Source organism: Micromys minutus (assembly GCF_963924665.1).
Source record: "Micromys minutus genome assembly, chromosome: 13".
Classification (NCBI taxonomy): domain Eukaryota; kingdom Metazoa; phylum Chordata; class Mammalia; order Rodentia; family Muridae; genus Micromys; species Micromys minutus.
In genome coordinates, this window is record NC_137982.1 from 57,385,512 (window position 1) to 57,407,871 (window position 22,360).

Here is a 22,360-nt window from a genome sequence, read left to right on the forward strand (position 1 = left end):
CCAGACAACTGTTGTAAATCAGTGCTTTGAATCACTGATAGGGGAGGAATTAAATACTTACAGGAGCTGCTTCCAAAGGCAGCTAGAAATTAGAGAAGCTAAGAGAAGCTGTTTAACAGACATTTCTCTGAGGGAACAAAGCTTAATTAATGGGGCTGGTTCTCTCTGTGGCCAATGGATAAACTATGAATTCTTTTAACATTTTGGAGTCAGTGTGAAAGTGAAGGAAAGAAAAAATTTCATGTGCACACACATACACAAACACACATACACACAGATTAAATGGATGAAAAAAAATCCAGAGTTCAAAATATGTAGACATTCATATTCATACATAGAATGTTTAGAGCAAAGCTTCAACAATCAAGTTCTAAGTGTTCCACACACAAATACATAAATACACACAACTAGTGATGGAAGGAACAATGTTTTAACACCCATATTTCCAAACTTTACAAATGCATGCATCATAGATGAATGGGAGAAACAATGTTCTAACCACACCATACCAAACCACATCATTCCATACCATAACTCACTTTATTCTCTCTTCTACAGCTTTTATATCACAGCAAAACTTTCATGCAGTATCCAATTACAATGTGATTACATATTAGTTTTATTCTAGAAAATGCTTATGAAAAAAAAGGGGGTTTTCCAATACCTTTACAAAAAATAACATTAGGTAGTACAGGTAAAGAAAACAACTTATTTGGAAAAACCCACACACATATATGACAAAATAATTTGTTACATATTAACAAAGTGTAAACAAGCAAGGGAGTTTCCTCAGCCAATTTCTCTCACTGGTGCACAGCAACTTGAAATTAAAAAAAACAGGAGGAATTATTTTATTTTTTATCTTTAAATATAATCTTCTAATAATCTTAAAAGAATAACAAATCTAAACTTTTATATAAAATGAGTCATATCTGCCTTAAATTCTCAGCATGCTTATCAATTCATCAGTAATTCTTAATAAGTCCCATCTGGAAGCTGAGGGAATAAATGGGTATAAGAAGTCAACCATCACCATCCAGCCTCAGTTAGAGTTATGTCTGACAGTGCTGCCATTGTTCTTATTCCCCTACCATAAAGGGTACCTAGTTTAGCTGATGATTTTTAAGGATTTTGCCTTATGAACTTCTTATTGTTTCCCAAGATTTTTTTTTACATCAGAAATAGTAGTAAAAAAAAAACCACTCAATTTATGTTCACTATAAACTTTATTTTTCCAAATGTTTTCTAAAGGTGGCAGTCATTGTTGACAGTCTACAACTCTACTTTCTTCTCTGGGGTACTGATAGAATCATTATCTGCTCTAGCAGCAATGGCAGAAATTAATCAGCATTAGTACTGTGAATGCAACTAATACTATGCTGTAAGGACCTGAAGCTCCCTTATAGTTTTCAAATACTTCTTCAATTAAGATGGACTTGAGGGCAACAAACAGAGCAGAACTCCATTGCAGCATAGAGCCCTAAGCACACATGGTCGTCGGGGATCATGCCACACTAAAGCCCAGTGGTGGGGCTGCGGTAACACATGGGCTACATTACCTTAGTTCTAAACCTGATTTCTCATTTCGCCTGCATGGCCCTCAGCACTCACTTCTATTGGAATCCTTCTGGCTTCTCTGCCTCCTCTCTGTAGGAAGTATGCTAAGTTCAGTAGCTTATATAAGCACTGCAGAATACTGAGAACTTACTCAGCATGGACTTCAGCTTTCTCCAGCAACTCTTATTCCTTTTCTCTCTCCTCCTGATCCTCACTCTGTTACCACAAACAGCTTGACCCCAGTACAGCTGAATGTCTGACCTTCTCATGCTTAACTTTCATTGCTTCATATGTAACCAAATTTTACTACTGTACAAACAAATCATACCAACAACTTTTATATCTAAAGGTGTCCTTCTCCTCTCTATTTCTTTCCATTTGTATTTTTCTGGAATAACACTTCTATATTTAACATTACACATAACTTTTTTTTACTTTAACCAGCATTTCATCTTAATATGGTGAAAAATTGTTTTATATAAGACTGTTAAATGTCTATTCAATTATGTAAACACTCTTATGAATCTCTTATTCACTAGGCCTTAATTCCCATACCTGCTTCCTCTATGATCACACAACTACTTTTCTCAAAGCTAGTGGTGTTGACAAGAGATAAATGGTAATTTTTCTGCTTTTATCATCGGGTGTAGGTAATAAGAGATGATGTTATTTCTTAAAGCTTCACTGAACTATTACCTGAGTAGAGTCCAGAAAGTGGACAGTATATGAAAACAGAAAGAAGTTTATTCAGGGATGGGAAAATCTACTATGTGTTGAATTTTAGTCTAGCATGCCTTAATTTTGTTTTACATCAGTTTTAATATAATCCTTACAAATATTGGTTTTCTTTTTACAGGGGACTGAAGATTGAAACTTATTTTCTTCATAATAATAAAACAACACCATCAGCACCAATATAAAAGTATATTTATTCCTTAGAAGATTCAAAACAAGGGAAACATAATCTCTATTGATTAAACCATAGGTTCTGAAGAAATTGCTAGAGACATATAATAAATATTTAATTGAAAGTTTTGGGCTCACTTTTGCAGCAAAATCTGTTGTGATTGTCATGTGTAATGCATTAGGTATATTTTCTTGTGAGGGGAGAGAAATAAAGGAGGGAAAAAGGAAATGGAGTAAGAGACTGGAACTTTATGAAATATATATACATTTATGTGTATATATATATCATAAATATAAATTATCTATCTATCTATCTACATGAAATAGTATGTAATTACAAACCTGAGAACTGAGAATATTTTTTCCAGCAGAGAGGGAAAATAATTTGCTTTTAAAACAATGATCACATGAGTATCATATATTTACAAATGTTGCACATACACACACAGTGTGTTAAAACTAGGCATATAATGGTTCAGAATGTGGCTGAGTTTAGAGTCTTTAAAATGTCGTTAGTTATAGTGAAGTTTTTGATGAGTGTTAATACAATATACTTATTATCTTTATGAGGATAGATTAGAAAAAGACACATGTAGAGGTAAACTACAAGAAAGATAATAAAAAATATAAACATCTCCAATCCACACAGAAAAGCCCAAGAATAATTTATCACTGCACAATTTTTGGGTTTCTATATCTAACATCTAGACAAGGAGAAAATAAAGTGTACAAACCACTTTTGTTTACTGTATTGTTATTATACTCTTACCAAGCCACTACAATCACTTTAGCATAAATGTAACTGACTGTGTCTGGAATATCTGTGATCACAAATTTTACAAGAAACCAAGATATGGTACATCTTTAGACATTTAAATGTCTTGTAGAAGTTTGAATATAATTAGTATTTAATTATAAAGTGAACATATAAGAATTTCATGTTTCAAATAATGATAATTTAAAATAAAAATGAGTGAAATTTTATGTTTTTCAAAATTCAAACACTGAAGTAGTGGTAACTGGCTCATTATGTAAAATGCTTTCTATGGATGTTTGTAGATGTGAGATTGGATCCCTAGAACACACTTACAAAGTCAAGGAGGAAATGGTGTTTCTATGCTGAAATGAGTGGGAGAGACAAGAGATGTGGTCAGCCAGCCTGGTATAAGAAATAACAAACCACAATGATTTATGTTTGAAAGAATTAAATACTGATAAAAATACAATCTAATTGTATCAAAACATCTTTTAATAATTTATGTAATAAGAAACACCAAAAAACATTTAATTTTTAAATTCAATGTTTAATGTGAAACTTTTTCTCAGAACTCTTTTCACTGCTTCTTTTACATCTTTGTTTCTCAGACTGTAGATGATTGGGTTGAGCATAGGAATCCCAATGGTGTAAAATATAGACACTATCATGTCATGCTCCAGGGAATACTTGGAACTCGGTCTTACATACATGAAGAGGCTGGTGCCATAACAAATGGACACAGCAGTGAGGTGAGATCCACATGTAGAAAAGACCTTTTTTCTCCCTTCAGCTGAGTTCATCTTCAGAATTGACAACAAGATAAAAGCATAAGAAAACAGAATGATCAGGATGGTGATTATCTCTATGAAACTCACAAAGAAGAAGAGCAACAGCTCGTTTATATAAGTTTCAGAACAGGAAATAGCAAGTAGTGGAGGTATATCACAGAATATATGTTTGACTTCATTGGACTGACAGAAAGACAGGCTGAAAGTGGCCACTGTGTGGATAATAGCATGCAGAATTCCACCAGCATAAGAAGCAAGGATAAGTGGTACATAGACTCGAGGAGACATGCTCACTGCATACATAAGTGGGTTGTGAATGGCTACATATCGATCATATGCCATTGCTGCCAAAAGAAAGCATTCTGTGGTTCCAAATGTGACAGCAAGGAACATCTGTGTCACACAACCATGAAATGAAATGATTTTGCTTTTAGACATAAAACCTACTAACATATTTGGGGTGATATCTGAAGAATAGCAAGCATCTACAAAAGACAATGCACTGAGGAAACAGTACATAGGGTTATGGAGTTGGGAATCTCCAATAACTAAAATGATAAGTCCCATATTTCCCATTAGAGTAAAAAGGTAAATTGCTAGAAAGAGGAAAAAGAGAATGATCTGAAGCTCATTGTTGTCTGTGAGTCCCTTGAGAATAAATGAGGTAGCTTCTGTGATATTCTTCATGTTGGAATCTCATGCAATACTGTTGCATATACTTAGGCTATGGTCCATGGTCCTATAATTAAAAACAGATATTATATAAGTCAATAAAATAAACTATTTGATATATGCCAACTAATAGTCTAGGAAAAAATAGCTGTATGGTTGTATAATTATTTATGCCTCTTGAATACAAAAAAATATAGGGATAGTGCTGTTTAATAATATGGAGATGAATACAGTATTTAAAATTTATATTGGTCCAATGTAATTAACATTAAAATATTTGGCAGACTGTAATAAAACAGTACTGAAGAAAATGAGAAATGAAGGGATCTCTCTGAACAACATGAATTCATCTCCAAGAAAATGATTGTAAAGCTATCTCCATATTTGTCCTCAAAATACCTTAAGATCAAAGACACTGTCAACAAATACAAAATCCTTGTATAAACAGTGGAATAAAAAGAGACATAAAACTAAACATATAAATAAAATATTGAAATTTTGATGAAAACTTCAACACAAACAATAGAAACAATCTTCTTCAATGGGTGGTAATAGGAAAATGGTAAATATGGGTAAAATAACTAAATTAGACCACAATCTCTTACTTTGTTCAAAATTCAATGTCAGTATATCAAATATCCTAATTTTAGATATAACTTACTGAAAATGCTTGACAAAAATTCATAAAAAATACCTCAGGCAAGAATGTTCTAAAAAGACCATAGCATGGAATATAACCCCTTAACATGACAATAAGAATTACAAGAGATTAAATAGCTTTGTTCAACAAAGGAAATAAAATGTTATTTAAAATGTGCAACATTCTTAGGGAAAATGAAAATGAAAGTACATTATGATTCTTTCTCAACAAAATCAAATGCCTATCCATAAAAAAGAATATGACAGCAGGTACTGGAACAAGAAGAATACTCAAATGATCCAGTGGGTGTGCAAAGACATGAAATCACAATGAAAATTTGTATAATGTTTTAATTAAAAATTTGATTTTCAATGACCATATGATCAAAGATATTTCATCCCTGAATATATATCTCAAGGTCAGCAGGTTCTAGCATTGAGATCAGTCTACATTCATGTTTTCTACTGCAATACTCAAAAAGGCTAAAAAAAATAAAGCCAGTTTTGATGTCCTTCAAGCATTTGAATGGATATAAGAAATATGGTACAAAACCATAGTAAAAGTGTACTATACATATCTAGAAGTGAAATCATGTAGAAAAAAATGTCTGAAGCTGGGGATGATATATTAAGAAAAATGAACTAGATTTTCAAAAATGAACACTCACATTTGTGCATACATGCAGAATTTGTATTGAAATTGTGTGTGTGTGTGTGTGTGTGTGTGTGTGTGTGTGTGTGTGTGTGTTGGGGGTTATCTGCCTAGAAGAGAATACAAGTAACAAGACTGAAATAACAAAAAAATATGTGACTAAAGAAGAATACCAAATATTTAATTATTCTGCTATAAATTATTTTTGATCATTAATTTATATTTTAATGTTATATTATTAGGATCAAATCTAACATACTTTTGATACTACATGTTACTTATTAATTACATTTTCTCTTTATTTATAGATTGAAAATATGTGATCTGTTGTTATATCCATATTCACCAGACTCAGATATAGACAACCACAATTCATATTGCTACATTATAGTGAGTTTTATTTGTTTTCAATTGATAAAGTTGAAAAAAGAACTGTGCTACTTGGACATAGAGCTACATTTGTCCTAAGACAGAGCTATGCTTGTTAGTGAAGATTTATAATTTATAATTATAAAAATAAAAGCAAAAGATTCTGAAAGAATATAGTATGGTAAATGTGAAATATGGTACCCAGTGCATGTAATTCTCATACTATAAAGGCTGAAATAGTAGAGTTATTGTGAATTTGATTTTGTCTTGTACAACATAATGAGCTGCAGGTAACCTACCCTGCTGTACAAATTACAGAACTAATTATTACAACTGCTACAAAACAGCATTAAATTATCAACCTAGAAAACTCATATAAAGACTGGTGTTGTGCTTATTTTTGGAACATATATATATACAACGTATCACTTTATGCATATGTGTGTGTATGTGTGTGTGTATGTGTGTATGCAATGGCAATCAATGAATTAAATAAGCCATTCATTTTTAGAGTAAGGAGGATTACATGGGAATATTTCCTGGGCAGAAATCAACAAAAAATAATAATATAATTATAATTTCAAAAATAAAAGATTTTAAAAGTATTACAATTGACATTGCAAACCACAATTTAAATAGAATCAAAAAAACCACCATTGCTTCATACTACAAATCACACAAAAATTCCTGTTATTCACAGAGAAATTAAGAAAAAAATATTGTTTTTATAACTGTTTTTTTTAAAGATTTTAAGACCAGAGATACATCAGCAATTATTAGGAAACAAAGGTGCATTGTAGATTATAGGACTATTGACACTTTTTTTTTAAATTCAATAATCTGTATTTACATTTGAGATGTTATCCCTAACCCACTTCCCCCTCCTGCCATGCAGCTCCCAACCCCCCTCCCCTATGGAAAGGTGCACTCCCTCCTGATCAACCTCTATCCAGTTTTCATTTTATTCCCCTAGATTGAGAAAACATGCCCTTCCTGGACCAAAGGCCTCTTCTCACATTGATGCCAGACACTGCTTGATACTTTATTCTATCAAAAGACTAGTCCCCTTGATAGAATATGAATGAAGTGTATTCTTTCCAATCAATTGTGGCTATTTTTATCAATTCTTTGAAATGTTTGTTTTATTTGGGAGGATAAAAATACATACTATTATATTTGGAACACTCATACACACTTAAATACACAAGTCAATACTTGTTTTTTTTTTTATGTTTCAAAGGAATAGTTTCTTTTCAACATTTCGAGGAAATGTGATAAAAATCAGATATGGATAAATACATTTTATTCAACCAATGCAATCAAAACCTGTAATTAAAAGGATTCATACTATATACAATAAGCAAAACTAAGGTGAAAATGTTTATGGTCTAATATTGTAATAATCTTAAAATGTTCTGCAAGTGAACTAAAATTTATTTTACCTGTAGAGCCAACAATTTCATGTTTAGTAGCTGGGACAACATGGTAAATGTAGAATGTTTATATCTTCTTAAACAAATGGTAATGAATGCCCAAGAGATTACCCAAAGGGGAATATTCACTAATTACCTACTGGTTTAAAATAACAACATAATAAACTATTTCATCATAAAATATTAGTATCTTAGAAAACACATTACAGATCAATATTCATGAAATGAATTAAGTTTTTTAGTTTCTTCTTAAGTCTGACACAGAAATGATCTTTTAAACTGTTTGATTATTAGAGAAAAAATAATCAGAGATAGTAATTATTATGACATAGCTTTGAAGTTTTGTTTTAAATTTCACTTCCATAAATCTTGTTCTTCTCTCCCTGGTAATAACAAGATGTTAAATGTTTCAATTAATCATAATTATGGTAATGTATAATGATGTGGAAAGCATCATTTATCTTGAGTATCTGATGAATGGGTTAATGAGCTCTTGAATAATCATACTTTCACTCTATAGAATTTACGACATAAACTTTGACATAAGGCAATAATAAATATTAAGTAAAATAATTATGATAATAAATTCTTTCAAAAATACAAAATTAGTATATATAATTAAGACTATGTAAATCACATAATTCTATTAATTGTAACTACCATAAAATTACATAAATAAAATAATATATTCTAAAATCAAACGTTTTCATAAACAAATGCAATGAATTGACAACAGACAAATAAGATTATATATCTTTTGAAAGAAATGCGTGTACAGAAATGTAATAGTGAAATTTGACACAGAAAATAATGGTATGAAGCTTTCTCTCTTAGTCAATGTTCCAGTTACTAACCCTTCCTCCCCCCTGCCCTGCTCCTCTTCCTCCTCCCTCTCCATTTGTCTTCACCAGTGTGCACTCCCACCTAATCACTCACTTCATCCCATTACCTTGGCATTCCCCTACATTGGAAAAACATGTCCTTTCTGGACCAAAAGCCTCTTCTCACATTGTTGCCAGGCACTGGTGTCTTCAGCTACTTAAGCAACTGGATGAATAGGTCTCAGTGTGCACTAGAAGGTTGGTATTTAGTCCATGGGAGATTTGGAGGGTTTGATTGGTTGATAATGTTCTTCCCATGAGGTTGTAACTCCTTTCAGCAAGTTCATTCCTTTCTTTAGCACCCTCATTGGGGTCCTTGCTCAGTTGAATGGTTAGCTGTAAGCATGCTCATCCGTATCTCTATGACACCGACTTAGTCACTGAAGAGGCATCTCTGTCTGGTTCCTGCCAGTAAGTACTTCTTGGCATCAGCTATAGTGCTTAGAGTTGGTGGCTGCATCTGAGGTGCATCCCCAGGTGAGGCAGCTACTGATTGTTCTTTTCTTCAATCCCTGTTCCTCTATTTGACGTTTCATTTCCTCCCATAAGTGTTTTGTTCTCCCTTCTAAAAAGAACTGTGATATCCCCATTTTGGCCTTCCTTCTTTTTGAGCTTCATAATGTCCGTGAATTGTTTCTTGGATATTCAGAGCTATCTGGGGCTAGTATCTGCTTATCAGTGAGTACATATAATGTGTGTTCTTTTGTGACTGGGTTACATAAATCAGGATTATAGTCTCTAGTTCCATCCATTTGCCTATGAATTTCATGAAGTCATTGTTTCTAAAAGCTGAGTAGTATTGTGTAAATGAACCACATTTTCCGCATCCACTCCTCTGCTGAAGGACCTTTGGGTTCATTTCAGCTTCTGGCTATTATAAATAAGGCTGCTATAAACATGGTGGAGCATTATTATATGTTGGAGCATCTTTGAGGTATATGCACAGGAGTGGAATAACTGAATTTTCAGGCAGTTCTATGTCCAATTTTCTGAGGAACCAGCTGACTGATTTCAAAGTGTTTGTACCAGCTTACAGTCCCACCAGCAGTGGAGGAGTGTTCCTCTCCACATCTTCCACAGACTCTGCTATCACCTGAGTTTTTTATTTTAGTCATTCTGACTGATTTGAGGTGGATTCTAATGTTGTTTAGATTTGTATTTCTCTAATGACTAGGGATGTTGAAGATTTTTTTTAGATGTTTCTCAGACATTTGATATGCCTCAGTTGAGAAATCTGTTTAGATCTGTACCCAATTTTTAATAGGATTCTTTGATTCTCTAGAGTCTAGCTTCTTCAGTTCTTTGTATATATTGAATAATATACCTCTATCAGATGTAGGATTGGTAAAGATCCTTTCCCAATTTGTTGGCTGCTCTTTTAACCTTGTCTTTAGCCTTACAGAAGCTTTGCAATTTTATGAGGTCTTATTTGTCAATACTTGATCTTAGAGCATAAGCCATTGGTGTTCTGGTCAGAAAATTTACCCCTGTGCCTATGTGTCAAAGCTCTTCCCCACTTTCTCTTCAGATAGTTTCAGTGTACCTGGTTTTTATGTGGAAGTCTTTGATCCACAGTGATTTGAGCTTTGTACAAAAACTTAAGAAAGGATTGATTTGCATTCTTCTGCATGATGACTGCCACTGGAACCAACACCATTTGTTGAAGAGTCTGAATTTTCTTATTGAATGACTTTAGATCCTTTGTCAAAGATCAAGTAACCATAGGTGTGTAGGTTCATTTCTGGATCTTTAATTCTGTTCCATTGATCTACATGCCTATCTTTGTATAATACCGTGTAGTTTTTATCACAATTGCTTTATAATATACCTTGAGATCATGGGTGGTTATTTCCCCTGAAGTGTTTTTATTGTTGAGGATAGATTTTGCTATCCTAGCTTTTTTGTTATTCCAGATAAATTTGCAATTTACTTTTTCAAAGTCTATGAAGAATTGAGTTGGAATTTTGATCCTGATCGCAATTTATCTGCAAATTGCCTTTGATAATGTGAACATTTTTTAATTGAAGAACTTTATTTTTAAAAAAACAAAGATAAATGTACCAATTTTTAAGCATTTTTGCATAAAAGTATACAAATACATTTTTGTCATTGCCAGGCTTTTTTTCCTTTAAGGTTTGATAGTGTGCATTAAGATCTTACTAGTTACAGTAAGCATAAAGTACATTTAAAACAGGATGTAACCTGGAATTAGTCTAAGTTCTCTTGGTGTGTAAGGAGTAAACATAATGTTTTTTCTTTTCTTTTCTTTCCTTTTTCTTTTTCTTTAACTTCACACAGTCTGTGAGTTGTTTCTGGGGTGTTCAGAGCTTTCTGAGGTGAGTATCCAATTATCAGTGACTGCATATTATGTCTGTTCTTCTGTGACTGGGTTTTTGTGCTCAGGATGATATTCTCTAAATTTACCCATTTTCTTAAGAATTTCAAAAGGTCATTTTTTTTTCTGATAGCTGAGTAGTACTCCATTGTGTAAATGTACCACAATTTTTGTATCCATTCATCTAATGAAGGACATCTGGGTTCTTTCCAGCTTCTGTCTATTATAAATAGAGCTTCTGTGAACATTGTGGTCCATGTGTCTTTGTTGTATATTGGAGCGTATATGGGGTAAATGCCCAGAAGTGGACTAACTGGGTCTTCAGGTAATACTATGTCTAATTTTCTGATGAATCTCCAGACTGATTTCCAGAGTGGTTGTACCAGTTTACAATCCCACCAACAGTGGAAAAGTGTTCCTCTTTATCCTCATCCTTGCCAGCATCTGCTGTCATCTGAGTTTTTATCTTGGCCAATCTGACTGTTGTGAGGTGGAATCTCAGGGTTATTTTGATTTGCATTTCCCCGATTCCTAATGATGTCAAGCATGTCCTTAGATGCTTCTCAGCCATTCAATATTCCTCAATTGAGAAATTTTTGTTTAGCTCTGTACCCCATTTTTTAATAGGGTTGTTTGTTTCTCTGGTGCCTAGCTTCTTGAGTTCTTTGTATACCTTGGATATTAGGCCTCTATCTGATATGGGGTCAGTAAAGATCTTTTCCCACTCTGTTGGCTGCTGTTTTGTTTTCTTGATAGTGTCTTTAGCCTTGCAGAAATTTTGCAATCTCAATAAGTCCCATTTGTCAATCTTTGACCTTAGAGTACTAGGCATTGTTCTGTTCAGGAAAATTTCTCCTTTGACTATGTGTTCTAAGGTTTTCCCTATTTTCTCATCTAATAGTTTTAGTGTATCTGGTTTAATGTGGATATCTATGATCTAATTGCACTTGATCTTTGTACAAGGAAATGAGAAAATGTCTATTTTCATTCTTCTTGTTGATTGACTGTACTTTTCCTTTGAATGTTTACAGCTCCTTTGTCAAAAATCAGGTGACCATAAATGTGAGGGTTCATTTCTGGATATTCTATTCTATTCCATTGATTCACATGCTTATTTTTGTACCTATTCCATGCAGTTTTATCACAACTGACTTGTAATATAGCATGAGGTCTGGGATAGTGATTCCCGCCAATGATTTCGTGTTGTTGAGGATGGATTTCGCTATTCTAGGTCTTTTGTTATTCCAGATGAAATTGCACATTGATCTTTCCAACTCAATGAAGAACTGGGTTGGAATTTTGATGGGGATTGCATTGAATCTGTAGATTGCTTTTGGTAAGATTGCCATTTTTACAATGTTCATCCTTCCAATTCATGAGCATGGGAGATCTTTCCATTTTCTGAGATCTTCCTTGATTTCCTTCTTTAGAAGTTTGAGGTTCTTGTCATACAGGTCCTTCACTTGCACAGTTAGATTCACACGAAGGTATTTCATATTTTTTGTTACTATTGTGAAGAGTATCATTTCCCTAATTTCTTTCTCCACTTGTTTGTCCTTTGAGTCGAGGAAGGCTTCTGATTTGTTTGGGTTAATTTTATATCCAGCCACTTTGCTGAAGTTGATTATCAGCTGTAGGAGTTCTCTGGTGGAATTTGTGGGGTAGCTTATGTACACTACCATGTCATCTGCAAATAGTGATGTGTTTATGTTGATCCTGCCAATCCATGAGCTTTGGAGATCTTTCTTTCTTCTGAGATCTTCTTCAATTTCCTTCTTCAGAGCCTTGAAGTTCTTGTTATACAGATCGTTCACTTGCTTGATTAGGGTTACCCCAAGATATTTTATAGTATTTTTGACTATTGTGAAGGGTTTCAATTCTCTAATTTCTTTCTCACCATTTTATCCTTTGAGTAGAGATAGGCAGTTGATTTGTTTCAGTTAATTTTATATCCTTCCATTTTGCTGAAGTTTTTAATCAGCTGTAAAAGTTCTCTGGTGGAATTTTTGGGATCACTTAAACATACTATCTTATCATCTTCAAATAGTGATATTTTGACTTCTTTTTGTCTTGTATCCAATTGACTACCATTTGTTGCCTAATTATTCTGGCTAGAACTTTCAGTACTATACTGAATATGCAGGGGAGAGTGGGCAGCCTAGTCTAGTCCCTGATTTTAATGAGGTTGCTTCTAGTTTCTCTACGTTTAGTTTGATGTTGGCTGCTGTTTTACTGTATATTTCTTTTACTATGTTTACATATGGGCCTTGCATTCCTGGTCTTTCCAAGACTTTTATCATGAAAGAGTGTTGAATTTTGTAGAATATGTTCTCAGCATCTAATGAGAGGATCATGTGAGTATTTTCTTTGAGTTCATTTATATGATGGATTATGTTGATTGATTGTCATATGCTGAACCTTCCTTCCATCCCTAGGATAAGGCCTACTTGATCTTGGGGCATGATTGTTTTGATGTGTTCTTGGATTCAGTTTGCAAGAATTATATTGAGTATTTTTGGATTGATGTTCAAAAGAATATTGGTCTGAACTTCTCTTTCTTTGTAGTGTCTTTGTGTGATTTAAGTATGAGCATAATTGTGACTTTGAAAAAATGAGTTGGGAAGTGTTCCTTCTGTTTCTATTTTGTAGAATAGTTTGGAGAGTATTGGTGTTTGGTCTTTAAAACTCTGATAGAGTTCTCCACTAAGCCCATCTGGTCCAGTAGTTTTTTTGGTTGGGAGGCATTTGATGATGGCTTCTATTTCGTTAGGTGCTATGGGAATATTTAGATGGTTTATCTGAGCCTGATTTAACTTTGGCATCTGGTATCTGTGTAGAAATTTATCAATTTCCTCCATATTTTCTAGTTTGGTTGAATAGTCTTTTGTAGTAGGATCTGATTATTTCTTGAATTTTCTCAGTTTCTGTTGTTATGTCTCCCCATTAATTTCTGAATTCTTTTTTAATATTGTATCTTCTCTCTTACCCTCTAGTTAGTCTGGCTAAAGGTTTATCAATCTTGTTGATTTTCTCAAAGAACCAACTCTTGCTCTGTATTGTACTTTTTGTCTCTATTTGGCTGATTTCTGCTCTGAGTTTGATTATTTTCTGCTGTCTACTCCTCTTGGGTGTATCTGCTTCTTTTTTTTCTAGAACTTTTAGCTGTGCTGTCAAGCTACTAGTGTATGCTCTCTCCATATTCTTTTTGGAGGCACTCAGAGCTATGAGTTTTTCTCTTAGTAATGTTTTCATTGCATCTCATAGGTTTGGGTAATTCGTGATGTCATTTTCATTAAATTCTAAAAAAAATCTTTAATTTGTTTTTTCATTTCTTTCTTGACCATGTTATTATTAAGCAGAGCCTTGTTCAGCTTCCATGTGTATGTGGGCTTTTTGTTGTTTTTGTTGTTATTAAAGAAAAGTCTTAGTCCATGGTGATCTGAAAGGATGCATTGGAGTATTTCAGTCTTCTTGTATCTGTTGAGGCCTATTTTGTGACCAGCTATATGGTCAAGGTTTGGAGAAGGTAGTATAATGTGCTGAGAAGAAATTATACTCTTTTATGATGAAATGTCTTGTGGTTGTCTATTAGTTCCAATTGGTTCATAACTTCTGCTAGCTTTGCTGTGTCCTTGTTCATTTTCTGCTTCCATGACCTGTCCATTGATAAGAGTGAGGTGTTGAAGTCTACCACTATTATTGTTTGTGGTACAATATATGTTTTGCACTTCAGTAGGATTTCTTTTATGAATGTGGATACTCTTGGAATTTGAGCATAGATATTTGTGATTGAGAGTTCATCTTGATATATTTTTTTTTCTGTGATGCATAAAAAGTGTCCTTTCCTGTAGTTATTTGAATAATTTTCTTGTTTCTTCTTTAAGGGCTTCTTTTTGGTGAGGTGTGTTCTCCTGTAATTGTTTAAGGGATTTATCTACATGCTTCTCGATGAGCTCCATCATCATCATGAAGTATGATTTCAAATTTAAGTCTTGTTTTTCTGGTGTTTTTGGGAATCCACTACTTGCTGTGGTAGAAGAGCTGGCTTCTGATGTTGCCAGGTTTTCTGGGTTTCCATTGCTTAGGTTTTTTTGCTTTCCTCTTGTCATCTTACTTTCTTTGATTATAAGATGATATTGTTGTCTCTGACTGGAACCTGTCTCTCCTGTGGGTCTGAGGGCCCATGGGCTCAGGATGGAGCTAGCTTCTGGGTGTTTGCTACTTTGTGGGCAGGCAGTGAGTTCTGATGGTCATGACTTCATTCTGTTTTCATGGTCTCAGATTGGAGAGCTTTGGGGAGGTTAATGTGGGAGCTCATATTTCTGTGGGTGGGTCCTAAGTCTTGATGGTAGTCTACGGATCCTCTTGCTGTACCAAAATGGACCAAATCCCAGAGTGTACCACTGCCCACGTTTTTTTTTTTTTTTTTTTTGGAGTAGTTTGAGAAGTATTGGTATTAAGTCTTCTTTAAAGGTCTAAAAGAAATCTGCTCTAAAACCATCTGGCCCTGTTTTTTTGTTTGTTTTGCTTTGTTTTGTTCTTGTTGTTGTGAGACTTTTAATTTCTGCTTCTATTTCCTTGGGAGTTATGCGGCTAAAAAACTGTTTAGATAGTTTATCTCATTCTGGTTTAACTTTGGTACCTGGTATCTGTCTAGAAATTCATCCTTTTCTTCTATATTTTTGTTTTTTTACTAAGCTTTTGTAGTAGAATCTGATGATTTCTTAAAGTTTGTCAGTTTCTATTGTTATGTAACTCTTTCCATTTCTGATTTTCTTATTTTGGATAATGTCTCTATGCCCTCTAGTTAGTTTGGCAAAGAATTTATCTACCTTGTTGATTTCCTCAAAGAACTAGCTCCTGGTTTTGCTGAATCTCTGTATCATTTTATTGCTTCTACTTCGTTGATTTCTGCCCTGAGTCTGATTATTTCTTGCAGTTCTACTCCTCTTCAGTGTATTTACTTCTTTTTTGCTTCTAGAGTTTTCAAAAATTGCCAACTTTACCTATTTTTATTCCAAGCAATGCTGAAAGTTGTTTAAAGGAGTCATGTAAAGGAAGCTCTAACTGTTGCTTATGAGGATGCCATGTGTGCTCTACACCAGGATCCTGCAAGCATATGGTCCTGGTTCTAATTCAATCTTCAGTCCTGAGACTATACAAAACAAGATCTTAGGAACCAGAATAAGAACTATATGCATTGTCTTCTACTCCAGCCCCCAAATAAATTCACTTCACAACCCTTAAAGAATAAAATAAAGAAATAAAGTATTGGCAAGAAAGCACAAAATAGGAGACAAGAAAATATCAACTTTTTTTGAACAGTTGGCTGAATTTTACAGATAGTAAATCATACATTTTCAATAAAATAAAGCAATTCAGTAAAGGTACAAAACACAAAAGCAGTCTACATAAATCAGTATTTTGCTGTATATTAGTACCAAATCACCAAATAGACCAAGAAAGAATTGCCATTAGTAACTGCTCCAAAAATAAGGAATTATTTACATAAAGTAACTATTTGGTGTGTTGATGGGTACATTTAACCAATAACATGGAACACAATACCTTATGTTAGTGCACCTTAAATATTCTATGAACATTGCCAGTAGAGGTATGTAGGACATTTAGAGATAGAGTGAATTTAAGTATATCTTGGAACATCATGGGGTAATATTTAAGATATGAGTCAATGAGCACAAAAAATTTTGTCTAAATTATCTTCCTGCTCATTTCCCTTTCATTCCTTTCCATCTCCTCTCCCACTCAGTTGCTTCAGTGGAACCATCTCTTATATTTATTTTATTCCTTCTTCTGAGAAAGATTCTAGAATCTTCATTTGGGCATCCTTGTTATTTGGCTTCTTGTATGTGTGAGCTCTAGTATGGTTACCCTGTAAATTATGAATAACCTTCATTTATAAGTGAGTACATACCATGCTTGACTGTATTTTGTGTCTGGGTTACCTCATTCAGGATATTTTCTAGTTTCATTCATATGCCTGTGTAATTTATGTTTTTCTTGTTTTTAATGCCTGAGTAGTAATTCAGTGTGTAGATTTTTGTCTATTCATCCATCAGTTGAGAGATATAAGGGTTGTTTCTAGCTTCTGGCTATGCCAAATATAGCTGATATGAACATTGTTGACCAAGGGTTCTTGTAGTATGGTGTGTCATGCGCCCACGTCCGCCGGCAGAAACAGGCGTGCAACAACAACAAGATTCTTCTGCAGACAACCTTTATTATACAGCACTCTGAGCAGAGGACTTCCTGAGCAGGAAACTTCTCTCTGAGCAGGCAATCTCTCTAGGTGCTTGCCTGGTGGGATCTCCCTAGAGAGGCGATCTCCCACGTGCTTGCCGAGTCTCTCTCCCACGTCTCTCTCCCACGTGCGATCTCCCCGTGATACCTCTTACCGGGTCTCTCTCCACGTGGGATCTCTCTACTATCTCTCCACGTGGGGGAGAAATGCACTGCTATATATGCCTAAGAGACTTGTGTTGCTACCTGATTGGTGCATCCTCCTGTAGCTCAATTACGTGTCCCAAGATGAGATTGGGCTATGACTTATGTGGTTGCCAAGTAACATGAGGGGAAAGGTTTTTGTAGGCTGAATAATTGGCGGGAAGCTGGCGCCATCTATTGTCGCCAACGGCTTCCTACAATGGTGATCATCATTTGAGTACATGCCCAGGAGTGATATAGCTGGGTCTGAAGGTAGACCTCTTCCCAATTTTTCTGAAAACTACCAAATTAATTTTCAGAGTGGTTGCTGAAGTTTTTCCTTTTATCTGCAGTGGAGGAGTGTTATATTTTCTCTACATCCTTGGTGGCATGACTTGAAGTTCTGGTCCTGGAGTTCTTTTATTTAATAGAGGTGGATGCCAGAGGCCTTCTTAGAAGGGAAAACAAAATATTCATGGGAGGAAATATTGGGACAAATACAGGAGCAGGGATTGGAGAAAAGGTCATCCAGAGACTGGCTCACCTGGAAATCCATCCCATATGTAGCCACTAATCCCACGCAGTATTGCTGATGCCAAGAAGTGCATACTGACAGGAATCTGATTTGGATGCCTCCTCAGAGACTCTGCCAGAGCCATACAGATACAGATGAGAATGGTTGCAGCTAACCATCAGATTGAACATGAGGACTACAATGAAGGAGCTAAAGAAAGGAATGAAGGAGCTGAAGGGTCTGCAGTACCATGGGAAGAACAAAATGATTACTAACAAAACCTGCCACCTCGTCCAGGGACTAAAACACCAACCAATGAGTTCACATGGAGACACCCATGGCTCCAGCTGCATATGTAGCAGAAGATAGCATTCTCTGGCATCAATGGGAGGAGAGGCCTTTGGTCCCACGAAGGCACATTGTGTTATCCCAGTGTAGGTGAATGCCAAGGTGCTGAGGTTGGGAGAGAGAGCACCTTCATGGAGGCAATGGGAGGGGAAATGGGATTGGGGAAAGGGAGATAATATCTGAAATGTAAATAGTGAGAATATATACATATATATGGTGAGTTTAGAAGCTAACTTTGGACACCTAAAATTATATTGTAGAGTCTAGAATCTTACAGTACTAGGCCAGGTTAGCATTGAATGTCAGTAAGCCTCAGAGACAACAATTACAACAGGCAAATAAAAGTCACATTTACAATCAATTTTTATTGAAATACAGTTCTTTTCCTCTCTCTCTTCCTCTCCGCCCCTCCCCCTCCCTTCCTCTCTCCATCTCCACCCCCTTTCTCTGTCCAGAGACCATTTAGTAGCATGACTTATCTTTATGATTTGCTTTTTAGTTTGTTACTTGTTCCAGTCAATATATTTAAACTAATAAATCATCATTTTTTACTTATCTCAGTGCTATTTCTCTACAACCATCTAACTTCAACTGTCATTAAGAGTCTGTGTTTAAGTCACTTGAAATATTTGAAAACCACCTAAAAATTTTACTCCATTAAGTTTATACTCACTTTATTATCTTCCTCACTTTAAAATTTTTAGTTTAGGTTTTAAAAGTCATTTATTCTTGGCAAGTTTAATCTTATTCTTCAAACTCACTCATCTTTCCATCTGATCATTTTTGCCTTCCATCCTTGCAAACTCCTGACCCCGGCAGCTACACTGTTTCATGGTGTACTGCACAGTATACTATTCACTCCTACTGACTAATGTTCATGGTACCTGAGAGTACTCTGCGTGCACAAGAAGAGAAAGGTTAATACCAAATGATCTGCACCCCCTTCTGTCTACAGTGGTGACTTGTGATGGAATAATGGCACTAAAATTACTGATGTAACCAACCCCTAAATGATCATATTTAAGGGCTCCATCATGAGATGGAAACTATCCTGGGCAGTGTTCTAGTATCCAAGAACCTAAAACATGATAGGCCAAAGACTAGGATTTTGTACATACTTTGGTTCTCTTAAAAGAACAAAAAAAATAAAATGACTCACATGACATTTGCTAATCCAGCATGAAAGAAAGTTCTTTGTACATTAAATAGTAATAAATACAGGCACAACCAGGCAATCTATACAGTATAAGAGACTTTGTAACATTCAGTTCAAAATGGATGCCTTCATCAAACCCCTCATCTCAGGGTTCAAAAAATTATATGGAAGTAGAGGCAGAAAAATTATAAGAAACAGTGGGATTGAAAGATATATATAAAAAATAAAACAACAACAAAAATGAAAAGCAAGGTCTCTAGACATGTCAGGACTTATGGGCATACAAACTCACAGAAACTGTGGCAGCACATATAGAGTCTGAATAGGTTTAAGCCAATAAGGGACCCCTGGTCTGAGCAGGCAACTGATCACAAAATCCTTATTTTCAACTCAGAAGCTCTCTCAAATGGAGAACATTTACAAAGGAAAAAATAAATTTCTTCACCAAATTCTTACTTGATACATAAACCACATTTAAATGTTAGGGCCCATGCATAGAAAAGTATGGTCATCAAAAATTAAACTCAACATTGTTTTCTAAATTATAATTATGATAATGATAATGATTATGATCATTAATATTTAATCTCTTTCTACAGTCCAGTCGTTATTCCACATCCCAGTGTGCCCTCTGACAGTTCTTCATCCCATTCCATCTCCCCTGTCTCCAAGTGGAAGTCCCCGCCCTCACTACCTTTTTTCTCATGGTGGTTTTTCTGGATATTTTTGATTTTTATCTTATAAGACTTTTGCTTGCATATTACTTGTAAATTTCTGTGAATGAATGCGTATATGTTTATATTTTATCCTAGTCAGTTTTTTCTAATTTTTGTTTTAGTTTCCTGGTTTTTATTTCCTAATGAGGGAAAGAAGAAATGATGTAGATTTAGGTGGTCAGGGAAGTGAGGGGAATATAGTAAAATTTTGAAATAGAAAAAAAGTGAAAAAATATATTTCATGAAAAAATGTTTTCAATTTATGAAAGCCAAAAAAGCATTTGTGCCACAGAAAATAATAAAATTAAACAAAAATGCATTTTCTATTTTATTTGATTGTATAGTTTTAATGAATGGTCTTATGATTAAAAATGAATTTTATTGATTAGTATGTTAACATCAAGAACACTGTTTTCCATAGTACATTGCAGTCTTTAAAACTCATGTTTAGAGATGGAGAAATGAAAAACTGCAAATATAACACACCATAGGAAAGTATATTTTCAATAAAAACTCATTTTATGTAAATACACAAAACTATATAGATATGGCATAAGGTATTTTAACCTCAACATGTTCACAAATTGACATATATGAAATGTAGTATATGTGGGTATGTCTAAGGAAGTTCTAGCTATATAAACACATAGAATCAATTTTAGGTGATCTTTATTGTGAAGATATCCAACTTTGTGTTCATCTTAATTAAAATGTAAGTTTCTTTTCACTTCAGAAGCTATCTATAATGCTGCATATACTGTTGACCAAACTAGTACCACAAGTTTTCTAAATTATAGAGAAAAATCATACACAAAAAACAAAACAAGAAAAAAACCTATATGCTAAAGGAATAAAAAGTAAAAGTCCTGTAAACCTGAAATAGCATATTTAGGGTGAAAAATGAGAAAAATCTAATAAATATATGAATTTCAAATGTTTTAAAATTCACTATTTTAATAACAATAATAAAATAATAGGAATATAAAAAGGATATTCTAAAAAGCACAGATACTTGAAGCAATATCAATCATAAACCCTTTCTAAAATATTTATGTATGATATAGGCAGTTTGTAAAGCTGCTTATGAAAATGTGATGATTATATACATATCACACAATTTTAAGTTAGAAAATCTTAATCCCATTTCTGATAAATTTCATTTCAAAGAATTATAAATTTAATATTAAATAATATAGACAAATAGGGACCTGGCCAGTAGGCACATAAAAAACCCTTTGAGAAAGGGTAATGGGGAAACTTGCAATCCTGAATCCCTGACCAACCAGCCTAGGCACTAAGTTCATCCTTGATTCAATAAGACAACTGCACTCAGAACTAATGTGGAGAACAATACATAAGAACACCTGACATCAATTATTGCTTTTCCCTTCTTCATGCATCCTCAAGCACACATGCATCCAAGCAAATACAAACACATATATAGGCCATGGATACTTACTACATACATACACATGCACATTATAAAATTTATTTCAAAACAGTTTTACATATGCAATTAATGGTATAAAAGAAACAACATTGAGTATTACAATTTTCAAGAGATTAATAGATATATACAAAAAGACAGAACTGCATGTAGACTTTGAACTTAGTAGATTTACAGTATGTCATGTCTAAAGCAATGTGAGATGGGACTATTGATCTGCCCTAGTCACTAAGCAGACATTTACGGTGATAGAGTTTGCAGTGATAAAGTGATAATTAAATAATACACTTTCTCATGATTGAATAGTGATATTACTGAGTACAGAGAGAAACTTGCTCAATGGGACAAACACTGACATTCAGTTATCGACATGCTTTGCAGTGCCAATACTTCTTAACTTTTCTCTTTTTTCTTAACTTTAAATGCTTTCAAATTTGTCACTAACATGATTTACAACACAATAAAATTTTCCTATAACTTAATGCTACTGCAAACATTTGTGTAAAATTCATAGTTGGAAATGATTTAAGGTAATTACATGGTTGTTCATTAAATCATTTAAAAGTAATTTATAAAACACCACAGAATATTCTTTAAGAAATGACAATTACTTAAAATGTCAGGAGTTGAAATTATTAATCATAGTAAACACATTTGTTTAGTTCCTAAAATATATTTATTCCATTATCTTATCACATATATGTGGAATTATGATTTATCTTGTACTGCTGAAGTAATTTAATACT

General features: G+C 34.1%; 1 protein-coding gene across 1 annotated transcript; it reads right to left on the reverse strand.

Annotated features, from left to right (window-relative positions):
• Nucleotides 1–3,747: 3,747 nt before the first annotated feature.
• LOC308428979 (olfactory receptor 5T18) lies at nucleotides 3,748–4,695 on the reverse strand (the record flags this gene model as incomplete). The annotated part of the gene is made up of 1 exon (XM_080927619.1): nucleotides 3,748–4,695. The coding sequence occupies one exon, from the start codon at nucleotides 4,693–4,695 to the stop codon at nucleotides 3,748–3,750; it is 948 nt and encodes a 315-aa protein (XP_080783745.1).
• Between the last annotated feature and the right edge of the window lie 17,665 nt (nucleotides 4,696–22,360).